General features: G+C 41.3%; 2 protein-coding genes across 3 annotated transcripts in view; one reads left to right on the top strand and one right to left on the bottom strand.

Moving 5' to 3' along the window:
* Window positions 1–6,010, top strand: part of LOC139470315 (uncharacterized) — a 32,634-nt gene extending 26,624 nt beyond the window's left edge. For both annotated transcript variants that reach the window (XM_071252677.1, XM_071252679.1), the window contains exon 2: window positions 2,752–6,010. In XM_071252677.1, coding sequence (XP_071108778.1) covers window positions 2,779–4,140 — 1,362 coding nt within the window. In that variant the 5' untranslated portion in view covers window positions 2,752–2,778 and the 3' untranslated portion in view covers window positions 4,141–6,010. The remainder of the gene's footprint in view (window positions 1–2,751) is intronic.
* Window positions 6,011–7,759: 1,749 nt separating this feature from the next.
* On the bottom strand, window positions 7,760–10,634 carry LOC139470145 (hemagglutinin/amebocyte aggregation factor-like). The gene is made up of 3 exons (XM_071252444.1): window positions 10,515–10,634; window positions 8,171–8,302; window positions 7,760–7,915 (listed from the first exon to the last, which is right to left on the bottom strand). The coding sequence occupies exons 1-3, from the start codon at window positions 10,534–10,536 to the stop codon at window positions 7,788–7,790; spliced, it is 282 nt and encodes a 93-aa protein (XP_071108545.1). The 5' UTR covers window positions 10,537–10,634; the 3' UTR covers window positions 7,760–7,787.
* Window positions 10,635–19,193: the final 8,559 nt, after the last annotated feature.

The following is a 19,193-nucleotide window of genomic DNA, read 5'->3' on the forward strand; positions in this document are numbered from 1 at the left end:
ACATTCATCCTGTGAACAGGGGGTGGCGTCTGATTTTACAACTGAAATGTACGTATCTATTATTGATTAGCTCAAGGGCGTATAGTGTCATTCTGAATACAAATATGGTAATAAAACCTGTTCTGAACAGAGTATTTTTCTTAGCTCACGTCGAGGAGAGAAGGACAGCGCTATTTATTTTCGTTACACAACTAATGTCCGACTTTGTACGCGGTACACCGAAAACTGATAACGATCAAAATTATTTCTTCGTTTGTTGTGTTCCTCAGCAACAATCCAGCAACATCAGTACCAGTAAATAATCAAGTCTGGGCCATACAGTGGCTCACATTATGAGGAACGGTCCACGCTCCAGGTTTACGAGGACATGCAATCAACGAAGCCACTGAGCTTGACCAGCCGATCCATTAGTCACCTCTTAGGAAAAAAGCATAGGTTACTTGGGTATATATCATTTCTGCCCCCACAACGGTGCTTATCAATAGGGCATGAAAAAGCAAGCACCATAAGGGGCATAAACAAAGTTATAAACCGTTTTCATTTATGATTTTGAATTTGTTTCAATATATTTCTTTAGCTTAGCTCAGTTAAACAGCAATTAACTAAAGTCTTCAAATATATATATATGAGTTTTGAATTATGTACTTAAAGAATCACAATATGATGAGTAAGGGACATACTGACGGTTGAGTATACAGTGCTTGAGATCGCTCCGTGTACGTAAAAAAATCTTGTTTGTGAACTAACTTTATTTTGGGGACCAATATGCCAGTCTATGTTAACTGCAACTGACATCATTCTCGTAGGAAATAGTACTCTTGTGTTAGTGTCCCATATCTCCATAGCCAGTAGGTATACCGAGGTTTCCGCTGACACAGCCATATTCTGCTGAACTGCTGAATTCCATTTTAATCATGCCCGAATTAGTGAGTGGGAGGATCGATTTTTACACCACCAGAAAAGGCTTTCACACATTGAACCTATGTTGGGAATCGAACCCTCTTCTTCAGCGTGACCTGCCAACGCCTAATGTGTGGACTGAGTGGCCAAAGTCCATGCAGTTCTTGACGCGTACCCGGCCTCCCCGCCCCCGACACAAATATGTGTATCCCTGCGCCAATGCTGAACACAACCTTTGTACCCCATACACACGCCCGTGACCTGCTCCGTACACAAATATTAAAGCATGGAGTGGCTGTGGAGGACGACGAGTAGACACAAGCTGAGTCTGTCCCGTGTCGAGTACACGAGATAAGCTTAAGTATATACAAGCCGCTGGCGAGTACCTGACCGAAATTTCAAACACCCTACACAGAGAATTAACCACCTGTTCCTTCATTTTGGCACGGATGTCGGATTTGGGTGAAGTTCAGCCCTTTCAGCGCTCACATTTGGGCGTGGTTCGACCCGTGTACTCTCGGAATTATACCAGTGTCTGATTATACCTCTGTTTGCCTCGAGTGTGGAACAGTTAGATGCTAGTGAGATAGGTTAGCTATATGTTTTTCTGTTTGTAGTTTAACTCCGCACTCGGCAATATCCCAGCTATACAACAGAGTTCTGTATATGATTGACTCTGGTCCAGACACTCCAGTGATTGGTATGAGCAGCTTTCTCCGCCGTCGGGGTATGATGACATGCTATCAACCAAGTCACCGAACTTTATCCAAGCCCCTTGAATACTTGAATTTGAAGTAGAAGTACAGTAGATATTGCAGTAGATGTTACAGTAGATATAGAAGTACGCTATCGTTTGTGTGTCGGTTTGTTGTTTAACGCCACACTCAGCAATATTCCAGCTATATGACGGCGGTCTGTAAATAATCGAGTCTGGACCAGACAATCCATCCAGTGATTGACATCATGAGCATCGATCCACGCAATTGGGATACAATGACATGCATCAACCAAGTCCGCGAGTCTGACCACCCGATCCCGTTAGTCGCCTCTTACGACAAGCAAAGTCGCCTTTTACGACAAGCATGGGTTGTTGAACACCTATTTTACCCCAGATCTTCACAGGTCATTATGCTATCATAATATTTCTGATTTCCATGGGGCCCGGGTAGATGACACCTGAAAATACAACTGACTTTGTGTCGATACGTATTCCAACGTTTCCCAAGGGAATTGGTCAGAATGGTTCACTTGACCCATACATATTCCCATCAATCTGAAGCTCTATTATCTGAAAATAACTAAGTGACAATTAGTTTACTACATGCGCACCAATTGTGCAGCCGTTCGGCGTCTGGTAATGATCGCCATGATATTCCTGTTATTGAATAGTGAAGAATTCCAACCCTGCACATACACTCATTTCTGGTGATACACGTTTGTGATCTGACCTTTAGTCGTATCCACCTTTTTGAGTAAGTGTTTTGCTCTGAACGGTAATGCGAATATATCACGGCGTGTCAGCTTGGAAAGACAGAAGTGATGCTGGTCTCAGGCTTTTACCAGTTTATTTACAACCACGACGGATGTGGTGCTGACAAACCTAGCAATATAACCAGTAAGCTCTTGATTCGAACCCACAATCCTAAGTGACGCAACTTTGCATAGCGAATTGCAGCTGCTCTGGGGAACTGGTCACCCAGTCCGTCCCATGAGTTTGACATTCAGACCAGATTGAAAACAACATCCTCAAGCTAGAATGTCTAACACTGTCTCTTAAACCATCAACATCTATTAAACATCGTGATATAAAGCCCTCGTAATTGTCGTTAACAAATTACATTTGTTTTCCAGATCTCAAGCGGCTTGTGACGTCACAAGATGGACGGGAAGGATGAGAACAACCATTTGGAGGCCATCAGCCGGGCGATGTACAAGTTCCGGGATTACGTTATCCACGTCATGTCATTCCTCATGTACAGATTCACGCGCTCAATCATTGTCACGTTCCAGAAATTCACGTGGGCTGTCACGGGCGTGGAGCGAATCCGTCGTGACGCCAAACGGGGATTGCAATTCAAACAAAGTGCGCATGTGCAGGAGATATTCTGGAAGCGGAAGTTCCTGCCTACCACCATTGCGGACCCTAATAACTTTATCGCCCTGCATAAAGGATTCAAAAACCCAAACTATGTTCTCAAGCCTTTCGTATCGCTATACTGCATGACGAAAGATGAAGCAGTGTTTGTTGAAACTCCCGAAGGTGTTAACATATACCGTGACAAAAAGTCAAGACCTTTATACGAGGCTCAATTTGAGCATGCGACAAAGATGATAACGATGCCCTTAGCCTCCTTCCACAAAATTGCTTCTGATGTTGGGGACCCCCGAACAAGGGTGGTCTGGTTGTCAAGCACAGATCACTGCGGGTCATCCCTCTTGGCCCAGGTCTTCTCTAGGGTGCCTGGGATGATGGTCATTTTGGAACCAGACGCCATAACGAAACTTGGGTTCCTGTGGAAATACGACATTTTGAAGAAGGGTGAATATGAACAGCTGCTAGCTAGCGCAGTTCGTCTGCTCTGCAAACCAGACGACAGGGCTGGGATGATCTGCGTGAAAACCCGGTCATGCGCAACACGCCAGGTCGAAGACATTGTGATGCTGTTTCCCAAGATAAGACAACTCTTCATGTATAGAAACAGCCTCAAGACCCTTGTGTCATCCCTTAACATGTTACAAATAGACCCGGCGGCTAAGGCGATGCGTTTCGTAATGGATAATGACATTCTATCCACAATATTTCCATGTTTTAGGTCAATGATGTACAATTACTACGTTAGACTCAACGAGAAACAGATAGACACTCTCAGACCATCCAAGATGTCCACCGTAGGCATCTTCACCGCGGCGTGGGCAGCGGCCGTAGCCAGAGTCGTGGAGAATAGGGAGAAGGGCTTCCACATCATGCCCGTTCTTTATGAAGACATCATGAAGGATCCCAGAAGGAGTTGCGCCATTCTGTTTGACCGTCTTGACATTCGCAAGGAAGCGTTGGCGTTAGCTCTGGAGGCGTTCAAAGTAGATTCGCAGAGGAGTGCGGTGTATGGTTTAATGAACACGGATACCCGTCGCGCTATCCCACAGGAAAGTAGGATAGAGGCGGATACTATTCTCAAGAAGTATGGACTTCTCAAACTAGGGGAGAGGTTTGAGATTCCTGGTTTGATCAAGCTGGATTAATAACATTAAATCATAAAAGGCGGTTCTATTCTACAGACAATGATTGAAAACGCTCAGGGCACGTTTTTGTGCTTAACAGCTGACAGCGTTTTATGCGTGTACCAGCATGTATTTGCAGCTGAATAACATCCTGAACGACGCTCATCCTACCTTAAGATCCAAGTTTAAAAATCAAAAGCATCGTCATGAAAATATTGGAATCAAACCATCTTGAACAATGCAACTCGACATCAATACCAATGAACTTCCGCTTGGTTATGAATCATGAAGCCATTTGAAAAGCATAATCATAAATTATGTTAGAAATTGAACCATGCATCTTGAAAAGTTTAGCATCATAACTGTAATGTTTGGTAAAGGTCTCAGGACCACCTTTACCTGAGACATACATCTTTAACAAGGCGCCTGAACTTGCCGTTCAGTCCAATAGTACCTCTGACTGCATTAGGAGGAATCCATTGCCACTCGAGGTATATCTCGTCAGCGGAATAAGCCGAGTGATCCCGAGTGCCTACCAAAGAAGCAGGCATCTTCTCCGGGAGGATGGAGATCAGGAATGTCAGTGCTAATGCACTGAGAACAGGACGTTAGTTATATAACATAGAAGCGGCACTAGGCTCCCTCAGATTCTTGCCCAAACCCACAACATGCCATATGTTATACTGAGACATTGCTCCCGTGGAATCAGACATAATTCATCAACTACCACTTGTCCAAAACAATTGAGTCGGATTTGCTTAGTCTGCTAAATGGACTCGAGTTGCCCTTTAAGTCACGTGTACATATCGCTTGTTGTTGATGGCTGTAGGATAGTAATGCAATATAGGCTAGTTGTCCTGCTGGATTTGTGGAATAGGTACATAGACGTGTAGAAAATATGTTGGAATGTGAGGATGTGTGAGAAGAGTCTAGTCCCTCCATTGAACGTTATTCCCATGAGGCACGGGTTAGAATTGGTCCCCGGTAATCTATGCTTGTCGTAAAGGCGAATAAAATGTACTGTAGGTCTGGCTCGGTGATTTGGGTGCGTGTCATCGCACCCAGACAACGCCAGATGGTGGTTGTTATATCCATCACTTGGATGCTTGGTCTAGTTTCGATATTTGACAGATCGTCGTCATAAAGCTGGAATATTGCTTTCAATGTCAGCCAGCACTTCTCCGTTGAAAGTGCGATTGGGACGCCTTGTGTTTAAAGCGTTTGCTCATAACGCCGAAGACCCGGTTTCGATTTCTTGTGCCTAAAACCATAGATTAACCAACGTTAGATGGACGTAATGAGTGAGTCAGTATGGTACGCTGCGTTTAGCAATATTGATGATATCTCAAAGCGAATGTCACCAAGAAATAGCCTTCAGACGTTGTACAAGTAGGGAATATAAACTTGCATCTGAACTCTTTATCCACTAAGCTTCCCAATCGCCCGAACGTGAATGCGAGATGACATTCTGACGTTGTATTAAATCAGAAGGGTTGCGTTGTAATTCCTTTGGTATTTAAGCTCGATCACATGATAGATGAGTTTAAATGCTTATACTCAAACGATTTTCTGCCACACCCTTACACCCTCACCGACACATTCTCGGCCTTCTTTGAATATTAAAGCATGACTATGTGACGCATGAAGAATGTGTGTTTCGTTATCATAATTGTATATTAATTACGTATATATAATCATAATTGGCGACATTCTGAATCATGTTATCATACGATTACTAATTGCCAATTTGTACCATATAATTGTGTTACATGTGTCATCAGATGTATTTCATCCCACATGTTTATGATTGTTGGTGATTGTGGCATTTTGTGTGTGCTTTCAAAATGAAAACTATTCGAAATGTTATTTTGTAACATGCGTTTGATATAAAACTGACGTTATTAAAGTTGTACCAGTTTGTTTTTCTTTCACGAATTCGTCAATGAGTTGGCATGTATTAAAAAAATATGCTGAATTTAGTTTGGACAGATTATTGTTTTGCAACCGAGACACCAAAACGCTCAACTCAAAATATTGTGTGGCCTCTGCGATCTACAGAAACTGTAAGAATTGACAGAAATAAAAGTAAAACCGTTTCCGGCAAATATATTCTTGTGAAACATGTGGGACTGCGTGCGGCAATCTGATTGGTTGGATTCGAAGCCCGGTATCTAGAATGTTCACTGCGCATGAATATTTTTCTAAATACGTTTTCTTTTCTTCTCAGTCCCCAATTTGAAAAATGTGCCATTCGGCTTTGCCGCGTTAATTAAATAGTAAGTAAATATTATCACGTAGAGAGAAGGTGCTTCAGAAAATAGCTGATAACTATTGTATTTTTCAATGTCGATAAACAATAAATGTTCTCAGATTTGCGGATGTTATGGGTCATTATAGGCAATCGTTGAACGTGTACAGATAATATCACCATTTTATTTGAAGCAAATGCAAGTGATATGAGAGATGGCATCTGATCGTCAATAGGAGGGACATAGAAGGGCCATAACTCATAATAGCCACTGGTGGCGCTACGATCGAGCCCAGAAATTCCAGCCAAGTTCGGCAAGGGTGGAAACTGGACTTTCACAGTCAGTTAACTCCCTTGCCTCGGGGAGATATATACACGTTACGGAATTAAAGAACAGCAACCTGTAAGTCCATGTATACTCAAAGAATAAAACGCAATGTATTCTAGCTTGATAACGGTTGTCGACCTGTGAAGATCTGGGTTAGAATAGGTCTTCAGCAACCCATGCTAATGTGAAAGGCTACTATATGCTTGTGTGAGAGGCGACTAACGGGATCAGGCGCTCGGGCTCGCTGACTTGCAAGTCATCGTATCCCAATTGCGTGGATCGATGCTCATGATGTCAATCACTGGATTGTCTGGTCCAAAATTGATTATGTACAGACCGCCGTCATATAGCTGTAATATTGCTGAGTGCGGCGTTAAACGACAAACAAACAAACATGATAACGGTGTCAGAATCTCCATCCAAATGTTGCTATATGCAATAAACCAGAAGTTGTTATCCATAAAGTTGTACGTTTTCTTACTTACTCACCAATGTCAAGAATGCCAATCAAACAGTTAAATACAATTGAGTTGCGGTTATGTTGTTTATTATATTGTCATGTTATTTTTCAGCACGCAACGGAACCTCTTTTTAAAGAAAGTATTGTAGCAAAACAGATAAAAATATACGTGTTTAGCATTAAACTTTGATTTTGGACACTGTTCCTTACATATTGATTATCTATAAATTGTGTCTACTTTGTCTACTTCATCTGTTGCAAGTAATATATCAAGAAACTAAATGGTTTAAGAGTTTCCAAAACTATCCCATTGAGGAAGAGTTTACATACCGTCACTGTCTCTTTAACATATATATATATATATATATATATATATATATATATATATATATATATAACATTTACAGAAATAATTGGGGATCCAACAATGGGCAGCTTGTCCGATAGACACCAAGTTTTGTTCAGAAAGGGATACCTAGACACTGAGGCGTCTGTAAAATATCCATATTTCGTAAAAGTTACATACGCGACCGACATGGATATCTTCCAACATACAATACGTATATGATTAAATGTGATGTGTGTTTATGCGCGTACAGACATTTTAAACTGAAATATATATCGAAGACAACTCACACTTCCTTGTTCTCGTGGTAGCTGTCGATGCCGCGCATGACTTTCCCGGAAGGCACAACGTAGTCCATGTGCTCGTCGAAGTTGTTGACGTAAGCCGTGAAGTAGCAGGACCCAGTTATGAAGCCTGCGTTGAAGCATTTGATAATAATAGTAATAATAAACAACATCATCATCATCATCATCATCATCATCATCATCATCATCATCCCAGCAGTAGCAGTAGTGGTAGTTATAATAATGGTAAGAAGGATGACGACGCTGACGACGCGGCCGACGAAGATGATGATGATGATCCCATGTTCGAGTAGAGTTGGAGTGACTTAAATCCAACTTGCTATAATCGCCAACAGGTCTCACCGCGTTAAACATCCACAATTACCTGATATTTCGCAGCAGAAGAACTTGAAACGACGATCTTCATAATGGTTGTCATGGATACTGCTAATTCCCGCAATGATGCCATCGCTTGCACATTGGAAGGTTAACGGTTGATCAAAGTCATTTTCGTAATCTATGAAATAGATAGCATGTGACATTGATAGAATAGATAATAGTAGTGCAAAATATACGTTCTGTCGCTCTGCCGTGTGACGATTATTGTTTTATTGCACACTTATGGTCAAAAGGCATTCTGTCCTTTATTTTTCACCCAAAGTAACATATTCACAACAATATTGTTTTTTTATTTAATTTGTTTATTTTTCTTAAGCATTTACACTGTTTTGCAAAACAATATATTCAAAGAAATCAAGCATGACAGCTTGACCAAGGTTGATTGAAGTAAACTCGATGACAATTAAAGACTGAAGTATATTTTGTTAGCTTATAAACATCAGTGAGATCCTGCAGAAAATGGAATCTTGGTGGATAGCTATTATTTCTAAAGATGAAAATGATTCGTTTTGACAAAATAATGATATAAGGTTTAACGGATTGTTATTTCTCGATAAATAACCAAAAAAATAATGCACTGCAAAACGTTGGCGGACGATGCGTGCTGTCCCTGGGTAGCGGTAAGCAGTACCCCGTTGACGTTGTGCTTTGCCATTAGCGTTGCATACTACAAATCTCGGACCACATCGTTGCGCTGCCACCTACAGACGGTAATCTCCTGGACACAACAACCAGCTGTACCGTTGACGGTACACACGTACTCTGCTCTGAAGAACTGTAACCAGGGCCCACTTGCACAAAACGATCTTAGCGCTAAGACTATTGTAAGCCTATGTTAAAGTATGGGAGTTAAGATCATCTTAGCACTAAGATCGCTTTGTGCAAGTGGACCCTGGTCTCATTAGAAACACGAATCTCTACTTGTTCCTGTTCTCATCTCATCTCATCTCTGATTGGATGATTTTGTGTAAGATTTTTGTTTTAAATCCACATCCATCCTGTAATTAAAACTAACCCATGTCTTTTCTATATTTAGTGCTGTCAGTTTCAACATGAAGACATATGCTGAATGTGACCACAGATATTTTCAAGCAGCTGACATTTGATGCGAGCCGGGGCGGTCGGGTAGCCTAGTGGTTAAAGCGTTCGCTTGTCACGCCGAAAACCCGGGCTCGATTCCCGACATGGGTACAATGTGTGAAGCCCATTTCTGGTGTCCCCCGCCCTGATATTGCTGGAATATTGCTAAAAGCGCCGTAAAACCATACTCACTCACTCACTCACTTGATGCGAGCCTGGGGATGGTGTGTTTAAGTTCTTCTACTCTGAAAAGGAGCTGGCTCATTTTTCTCATTTTTGTATCGCTGCTTTTAGGCCAAACTGCGCACAAATGCACACGTAATAGCTGTTGAATGCTTAGTTAATTCTTTTTTTAATATAATGTTACTATATAAGTCTATGAGAAAACGTTTCTGACGGATCAAGCTTCCGTGTGGCCCGTCCTGTCGACATAAGTGGCATATTACTGTTGTCTCTGGTCTCTTCATGCGTTGATGAATATTGTGAACTGTTTGTACTCCCATTATCCGTCTTGTGACGTCTGCACGTGTTTTTCAAACGTCAGCGAACAAAGTCATCTGACTTGAAGTTCCGTGAAATAAAGCGAGAATTCCAGTTGTATTTCTGCGATTGGTTAGGCAATATCATTTTTTTTCATTTTGGCATAGTTTCTTTTGCTCGTCAGTGTAGCTTACCTGTCTATAGTGACTTATCTGTATGTAGTGGCTTACCTGTCTATAGTGGCTTACCTGTTATAGTGACTTACCTATCTATTATGGACTACCCGTCTATAGTGACTGACCTGTCTATTTTTGGCTTACTTGTCTACATAAGCTAACTTGTCTATATTGGCTTATCTGTCTATCGTGGCTAAGCTGTCTACAGTGGCTTACCTGTCTATCGTGGCTTACCTGTCTATAGTGACTGATCTTTCTATATTGGCTTACTTATCTATAGTGGCTTACCTGCCCATCGAGGCTTACCTGTTTATAGTGGCTTACTTATCTACAGTGGCTTACCTGCCCATCGAGGCTTACCTGTTTATAGTGGCTTACTTATCTACAGTGGCTTACCTGCCCATCGAGGCTTACCTGTTTATAGTGGCTTACTTATCTACAGTGGCTTACCTACCCATCGAGGCTTACCTGTTTATAGTGGCTTACTTATCTACAGTGGCTTACCTGCCAATCAAGGTTTACCTGTCTATCGTGGCTTACTTGTGTATTGTGGCTTACCCGTCTATCGTGGCTTACCTGTCTATCGTGGCTTACCTGTCCATTCACAGTTGCTCATATTGGTACTGGTGTATGGCGGGGCTCTACACGAGAAATCCCACACTCGGTCCTCAAAGTGGTTGTCATGGCTACTGACCACATGCGTCAATGAGGTTTCAGGGGGACATGTGAAGTTGAACGCCTGATCGAATTGGTTGACCCAGGCCGTCACGTGACAGACCAGAGCACAGAGGATGATCTTGAGAGAAGAATACAACATAGTTACTTCATCGTTGTTGTTTTAGGGACCGACTATTCAAAATTCTAGAGGTGAGGTCAGAGGTAAGTTTTGTATCGAGTTTAAATATTTTAGCTACAACTAAAAACAGATTTTTTTTGTTTCTTTTAAGAACACGAGCTTGATATTTTTAAAGAAAGACACTTTGCAATAAATGTCATTTTTGTGGCAGGCGATTTTTTTTTTAACAGTCTGAAGTCCACCACCCACCACCCTCCATCCATTAGTATTCTTTCCTGGTGCAAACCATGGAGGTGGTCAATGTTTCCGAGGGTTTTACTTTAATTTAACTGGTAAAACTTGTCAAACTTGACAAATGTGTCAAGCGCGCGTCCTCTCGTTCAGTGGCTCGGAGTTCTATGGATATCACAGATGCTTTGGGCTGATGGCCAGTGACATTTATGAGACAAATCTATTTACCTACCTTTCTAAACGATTCTATTACGCCTTATATCAAGTCTGTGAATACAGAACAGGTTGTCTTGCTGATAGAAGATTATGCAAAACTTCGACATGCATCTATTACAGGTACAACATATGTTGACCTCAAATCTTATCAGTAAATGTACTTGGTCGGATTTTTAATTCCGTACCTTTTTTTTGAAGGGATTGCAGTGATAGTTTGATTTGGATTATATTTCAGTTATATCATGACCTGTATGTATATTGTTGGAGGACAGCTCAGATGCAGGTCCAACACGTTAACAACCTTGGTGTACATTTCAGTTATATCATGACCTCTCTGTATATTGTTGGAGGACAGCTCAGATGCAGGTCCAACACGTTTACAACCTTGGTGTATATTTCAGTTATATCATGACCTGTCTGTATATTGTTGGAGGACAGCTCAGATGCAGGTCCAACACGTTTGCAACCTTGGTGTACATTTCAGTTATATCATGACCTGTCTGTATATTGTTGGAGGACAGCTCAGATGCAGGTCCAACACGTTTACAACCTTGGTGTATATTTCAGTTATATCATGACCTGTCTGTATATTGTTGGAGGACAGCTCAGATGCAGGTCCAACACGTTTGCGATCTTGGTGTACATTTCAGTTATATCATGACCTGTCTGTATATTGTTGGAGGACAGCTCAGATGCAGGTCCAACACGTTTACAACCTTGGTGTATATTTCAGTTATATCATGACCTGTCTGTATATTGTTGGAGGACAGCTCAGATGCAGGTCCAACACGTTAACAACCTTGGTGTACATTTCAGTTATATCATGACCTGTCTGTATATTGTTGGAGGACAGCTCAGATGCAGGTCCAACACGTTTACAACCTTGGTGTATATTTCAGTTATATCATGACCTGTCTGTATATTGTTGGAGGACAGCTCAGATGCAGGTCCAACACGTTAACAACCTTGGTGTACATTTCAGTTATATCATGACCTGTCTGTATATTGTTGGAGGACAGCTCAGATGCAGGTCCAACACGTTTACAACCTTGGTGTATATTTCAGTTATATCATGCCCTGTCTGTATATCGTGGGAGGACAGCTCAGATGCAGGTTCTACACGTTTACAACCTTGGTGGAGAGAGAGAGAGAGAGAGAGAGAGAGAGAGAGAGAGAGAGAGAGAGGGGGGGGACGAGGAAAACATTCATCTCATGAGAATTTAAAAATGATTCAAAATCCACACATTCACTTTATTATGACATCAAAATATGCATTACATGTGCTTGCACTGTACTGCCAACTGTCAGATATAGAACAGGTGCATGACATAAAGTATGCGCAGATGAGGGGATACGTAGATGACGAAACAACACTCCGAGGTTTTGGTTCACATCGTAAAACCTGAAACAAGCAGTGACCTATCTTGTAAAACGGAAGGTGTCAGCACGAAATTGTACTAGCCAGTTCACTGCCGCCCGAAGGTTTTACTATGCCAACAAAAACCGAGGAGTGTTTTATCCGACTTATTAACCGTCGAAACAACATGTATTAATATTTGTTACATATTATGCATAAAATAGCGATACGACAGTCTAAAGAAACACTCGTAAAATAGATCTGGATAAAAGTATACGCTGAATATAGTACCTTCTGATGAAGCGCATCTTCAGCCAGTCCCGTAGTCAGGAGATTGTGAGTTCGATTCCCGTCAATCTTAATGAAAACATTTCGTATCTTGTCCTTGAGTTAAGAACATTAGACGTTAGAAACACAAAGTCCAACCTTCATCTGCTTCTCATCAGCTCTTACGACGATACATACAGTAAACTACGGTTATAACGAACTCAGCGGGACTACTAATTTTACTTCGTTATAACCGTAGTTTGATATAGGCATATATACATAATAACCACAGCAAATTGTCGGGAAAGAATAAGTAAGTTCGTTATATCCGTCAGTTCGTTATAAGCGTGTTCGCTATAACAGTATTTACTGTACTTGGTCTTACTTGTAAAACCACATACCCGGGATGAGGTCTGGCTGAGAAAGAGTAAAACCTCCTATGAGGTCAATATCCATGCTAATTTTTTAAAGCACGCGAACCTATCTACGCCTTCGGGATTGCTTGATCAGCAAAGTTACCGATACAAGCATAACCATTCGTCACCTCTCGCGCCTTTCCGTAACATGCAAGAAGACTCGTCCCCCAAACGATGAATGCTATGTGCGAAAATACGACAAACCAATCAGAATGTGCATATGACTTCAATACTTTGGTCAAAGAATCCCTCCGGCATAATTTTTGATTTTTTAAAAGGTCCTGCATCTAAAATTATACCCCAGATACAGTTAAATGTGTTCCAAAATACTGTATAAATACAGTTAGGCTCGATGTGTCTGTGCCTGTTTTTGTGTCTGTCTGTATGTCTGTGTGTGGATGTCCGTCTGTGTGTGACTGGCTGTGTCTGTGCGTCTGTGAGTGTGTGTCTCTCTCTCTGTGCTTCTTTGTCTGTCTGTCTGTCTGTGTCTGTGTCTGTGTAATTCTGTGTGTGTCTGTGTTTGTGTCAGTGTGTCTCTCTGTCTGTATATGTGTCTGTGCGTCTCTGTGTGCATGTGTGTCTGTGTATTGCACTTATATAGCGACGTGTGTGTGTGTGTGTGTGTGTGTGTGTGTGTGTGTGTGTGTGTGTGTGTGTGTGTGTGTGTGTGTGTGTGTGTGTGTGTGTGTGTGTGTGTAAACATTTACGTTACCGTTACAAATACAAAAAGCAGCACGATATGACAAAATGCTCTCAATAGTGAATTAGCGAATTGTTTAATTGTTTAATAGTGAGTGAGTATAGTATAGTATTTCAGTCACATCAGGGACATGGTTTCACATGTAGTAATAACATAGGGGTTCGAAACCGGGTCTTCTGCATGAATAGCGAACGCTTATACCACTAGACTACCCGCAGCCCCGGTTGGCTATAGGTATTAACTATTTCATTCCTTTCAGCAGGAACTTGTTTCACACTTTTCCTCTTTTCGGACAATCTCGGTGTGGCAAACTCTTTTCTTTCGGTCCATGAAACACTCCAGGATTCTCTGAACATCCGCCAAGACGATCACCCCAAACACAAGCCCTAAGATGGTTGCCCCGGAGGCGCCCATGTAACGCGAGGATGGTCTGACGTCATACGCGCTGGTCAAGCGCCGTCGGACAGCGGACAAGTTGGATTTGATGAGAGTGAGGCTGTGGCGGTATCTCGCGATCTTCTGCTCGACGCTCAGGTTGATCTTGCCGTTGATAGGCCAGTCGCACGGGCACCAGAAGGTGCCAAGGTTGTCTGTCGGGGTCGTTTCCGGGATGGTCACGTGACTTGATGACGTGAAGCCTGTTTCCGTTGGCGAAGGTGAGATTTCTAGACTGGGCGTTTGACTGGTTCGGTCGCTCTGTTGCGTTGACAGTTGGATACTACTGGAGGTCTCTGTGTCTTAAAAAAATAAAAACATTCGAAAAATATTTTCATCATGTTACAATACGATTCTGGTTTTATCATATAATATGTAGGTTTCTCGGCATGGTAAAGCTGATATCCGGTGGGGTCTTATGCGGATTGAGATGCAAATATCAAAGGTCAAGTGGGGACTACTTTCAGTGTTTATAAACAAACATGGAGTCGACCTTGTAATTCGGCGATAGAGTCAGCATTAACCATCGGGAATCTGGATAAACTGCAGGGATAATTGCTATCATTATCAAAACAACAGTCTAATATACTGAAAATCAGTGTCTAACTGTGACGTAGCTATAAGGCAATTTGTTTTGGCAACTTTGGAGATATAAAATTCGAAAACAGTTTGCGAGGGCACGAGGACAAGCGGAATCAGTAGCCATATCTGTGCTTATAGACCTCTACAGCTTAAAACCTTCTCCACAATTTTAAATAGTTGGATTTGGCCGAAATATGTTACTTTGTTTCGTTTTGTCGCTGTGTGTACATCTGACTGCACTTCTTAACGTTATGACAGGACAGGCCGACAGTCAACAACGTCTGAACATGACTGTCACTCATTTTAGACTTTGTCTCTGGGTAACGAGTTAGTGAGTGAATGTTATTTTACTCCGCAATATTCCAGCTATACCACGGCGGCCTGTAGATAACGAGTTGCACCAAGCATGCCAGTGTTGACAGCAGGAAGAATGATACATGCGTTTGGGTTACGATCAGGTTGATATCGTGATATGTGTCGCGAGATATATGGCTTTATCATATAGAAGTAATGGGAAGGGTTCTCGGCAGGGTAAAGCCAAAGGATAAAACGGTATTCGTCGGGGTCATATACATTAAAGATGCAAATATGAAAGGTCGGGTAGGTACTACTTTAAGTGTTTACAGACAAACATGGCGTCGCCCTTGTCAATCGGCGATCGAAGCAGATTTCACCATCGAGAATCTGGAGAAACTCGTTGAATAATTCTTGTTATTATTATCAAAACAATTGTCCAACAAATACTGAATTCAGTGTCTAACCGGGACGTAGCTGAGGCATTCTACAAATTGGGCAAATTTGGAGATATGAATTGAGAAATAATTTAGTGAGGACATCTAGCCCAATACCGGGAACAGTTTCCATATCCGTGCTTGTAGACATGTGTGGCCTGTGGCCTTTTCCCCAGTTTAAAACAGTTGGATTTGGCCTAAATATGGCCGAATTGGCACCTTCTTACATTTTGTCTATGTGTGTACATCTGACGGCACCTCGTAACGTTATGACAGGAGAAGCAGACGTCTCTCAGACTAGGGTTAGAGTAGAGTAGCCCCCGATGCTTAGATAAAGGGCAGTTACTCTAGCGGGCGAACCGACGGATAGCCGCGAAAGCAAGTAGAAACAGTTTGTCTAGGTAATTTTTAGTGATGTAGTTACGGCACTGTCTGAGAAACAGGTTTCAGTTGGAACTATATATTGACTGTTGTCACTGTCCGACTGACAAATCATTGACGTTCTGATGTTTTATACATTAATGCTCAAATTCCAATTTAGGTATTGTTTACAACTGAGAAATGAGAACAGGTTTTTCGACGACAGAATTTAAGAATGAAATTATATTATAAAGAGGTTATCACGCTTGTGTGTGTTGGGCTCGCTAAATACAAAGTTTATTTATATTACAGTATATCTACAATCCCAAAACACAGTAGCGTATGGCAAGCCGTTTTCACATTTATTGCGGAATTACAGATATCTTAAATTGTTTTAAAGATAACGGTTTTTTATTTAAAGATATCAATAATGTTTTTAAGATATCTACAAATAGTTAAAGATATCTTAAATTAATTTCTGATATCCATAATACAATTACTGATATCTTAAAATGTTACGGTGATATCAACAAATTAGTTTGTGATATCTCTAAATGTATTTAAGATATCATTAAACAATTACCATCCTACTGTACATAAATATATTAGAAATAAATTCAAGATATCTTAAATTCAATTTAAGATATCATGAAATAGGTTATACATATCCACAAATGCATTATAGATATCTTTAATTCAATTCAAGATATCATTAATTCTGACTGTTACTGATATCAAAAATCCAATTAAAGATATCATTAATAATTTTGATGACATCTTTATATCAATTATTGATATCAGTTATCTAATTTAAGTAACATTATAATGTAACATCTTAAATAATGGCAACAATTGAAGATATCAATAATTAATGATTGGTATCTGTATTTATATTCAAGATATCAGGAATTGAATTAATGACATCATAACAAAACATGACATTTTGATATCTTTAAATCATATTTGATATCAATAATCGAATTTAAGATATCAGCAATTCTTTTCAAGATATCAGTAATACGCTTCACCATATCCTTAATTCATTTCGTGATATCTTAAATTGTATTGCAGATATCTACAATTATCTGCATTTAAGATATCTTCAATTCCATTCAAGATATCTTCAACTGCATTCAAGATATCTTCAATTCATTTCAAGATATCTTTAAAACAATTGAAGATATCTGTAATTCCGTAATAAATGTGAAAACAGCTTGCCATAGTAGCGTGATAACCCCCGTATACCGCTATTAAAAATCGAATGATAACAATCAAATTACCAAAGACAACCAAGGAGGAAGTCTCCATCGACGTCATCAAACTTGCTTCCGATGACGTCATCAAACTTGCTTCCGATGACGTCATCAAACTTTCTTCCGATGACATCATCATACTTTCTTCCGTTGACGTCATCATACTTTCCTCCGAAGACGTCATTGATGTCATAACGTCAGAGGAGGAAGACTCATATGTCCCCCATATGTTACAGGTTGTCACGACAGCACACCTCAAGCCCGAGGCGTGTGAGGCATGAGCACTGCTGTACACAGGTTTTGATGATGTAGGATAGTACACAGGTTTTGATGATGTAGGATAGTACACAGGTTTTGATGATGTAGGATAATACACAGGTTTTGATGATGTAGGATAGTACACAGGTATTGATGATGTAGGATACACTGGGAGGTTATACGTCACATTATTTGTTGTACATTGGTCGTATCCGTCCACGTTGTAGTCACTGTCGCCGAGAGGCATCTGGTCGAAATCTAAAAAGACAAGAAGCAATGTGCGAAATTTGAAAGTGGTTATAATTTCGAAGCTTGAGGTAGGCACGGGTGGGTCAGTCGTCAAAGGCACCGCATGTCTCAAAATGTTCAACGCCTGCAACCTGCATCACTTAGGACTTATACCTCCGACACTAAGCTGACACGCCGTGACATAAGCGAAATACTGTTCAAAGCGGCGTTCAACAAAACTATTTCAATCACTGTAAAACAAGAAAAAAAGAGTCAGGTCTTATTGCACTATGAAATGTTTTAAGTGTCGCAAACTACAACAGCACTTACTGAAAACCCACACTCCCAGGTGGTCGTATCCGGTCGTTATGGCTACCTTTGTCACAGGCCCGAGATCAGTCTCAACCTGAATGAAGGGGTTGACGCCGACCTCGAAGCCGTAGCCAGCACTGAGCGGGTTGTTCCAGCTGACCCAGAAGGTGTTGAACTTACAACAGCTGAGGGGACTGTTCACCACTTCCTTGATATACTCCTCATCCCGACCTCGCCTCACCCTGGACCACGTGTTGCCCCATCCACCAATCACCAGCTCGTACTTGTAGGAATAAATTCCGGAACTTACGTCATAGAATCCAAAATGGACGTCACTGCATGCAACGATCTGGAAGGTCAAGGCGGACGTCTTGTCGACGTCTAGCCCAATAGCATTCAGGGACTGGTACTTCTTTAACCGTGACGTCAGAACTCGTAGACACGTGCCATCTGGAATAATAAAGTGTTTTCAATTAATTAATGTTATATCGGACTGAATCTTTGGAACATCGCGTGTCATGGCACCCATATACAATAACATAGTTGGCATAGCTTGTGCTATGATTGGCCCAAACGTCTAAGGAGCCCCAAGACTAGCCTTGCTTACCCATCCAAACTCCAATGACCTTTGCTACGAAAAAGAAAAGGGGACGTGCGGAATATTACTTCTTGAAGCTTCAAAGGGACCCTAGGGAGACCAGTCGTCATTTCTCTGTGAACCCTATCGGCTCTCAGCAATGCCAGACTGGGCTTGTCGTGGGTTATGACAGTAAAAGATGGTACGTGTGACCCTGCCTGGCGCTTGGCCTTAGGGGTTAAAACAAGGACTGGTCGGCTCAGAGTCAGTCTACTGAGTGGGGTATACATGTTAAAATGCGGCATGGTATCTCAGTGGGCTAGAACTTAAAAATCGGCATTCGTCCAGACTAGTTCAAGCAGCCACACACACGTACATGCTCGTCGCAATATAAGTGCAATAATCTTGGACGCGACGTTCAATCCCATTTAACCTCACCTCGAAGCCCTCAACCAATTTATAATTCAAATATAACAGTAAATCATTAACCCACTTTAACAGTGAAGAGGTCGAAGTTTCACACTCTAAAACTTAAAACTAGACAGGAAAATAAG

This window comes from Haliotis cracherodii, unplaced genomic scaffold (assembly GCF_022045235.1).
Source record: "Haliotis cracherodii isolate W230 unplaced genomic scaffold, xgHalCrac1.p SCAF_20, whole genome shotgun sequence".
Lineage (NCBI taxonomy): Eukaryota > Metazoa > Mollusca > Gastropoda > Lepetellida > Haliotidae > Haliotis > Haliotis cracherodii.

Bases quoted from the DNA above. Each gene is read 5' to 3' on its own strand.
- LOC139470145 (XM_071252444.1), bottom strand. From the start codon at position 10,536: ATGAGCAACTGTGAATGGACAG. The intron at 8,303-10,514 runs GTAAGCCACGAT...TCTATTTCATAG, and splicing joins GAGCAACTGTGAATGGACAG to ATTACGAAAATGACTTTGAT. The intron at 7,916-8,170 runs GTAATTGTGGAT...GCTTCAACGCAG, and splicing joins CTTCTGCTGCGAAATATCAG to GCTTCATAACTGGGTCCTGC.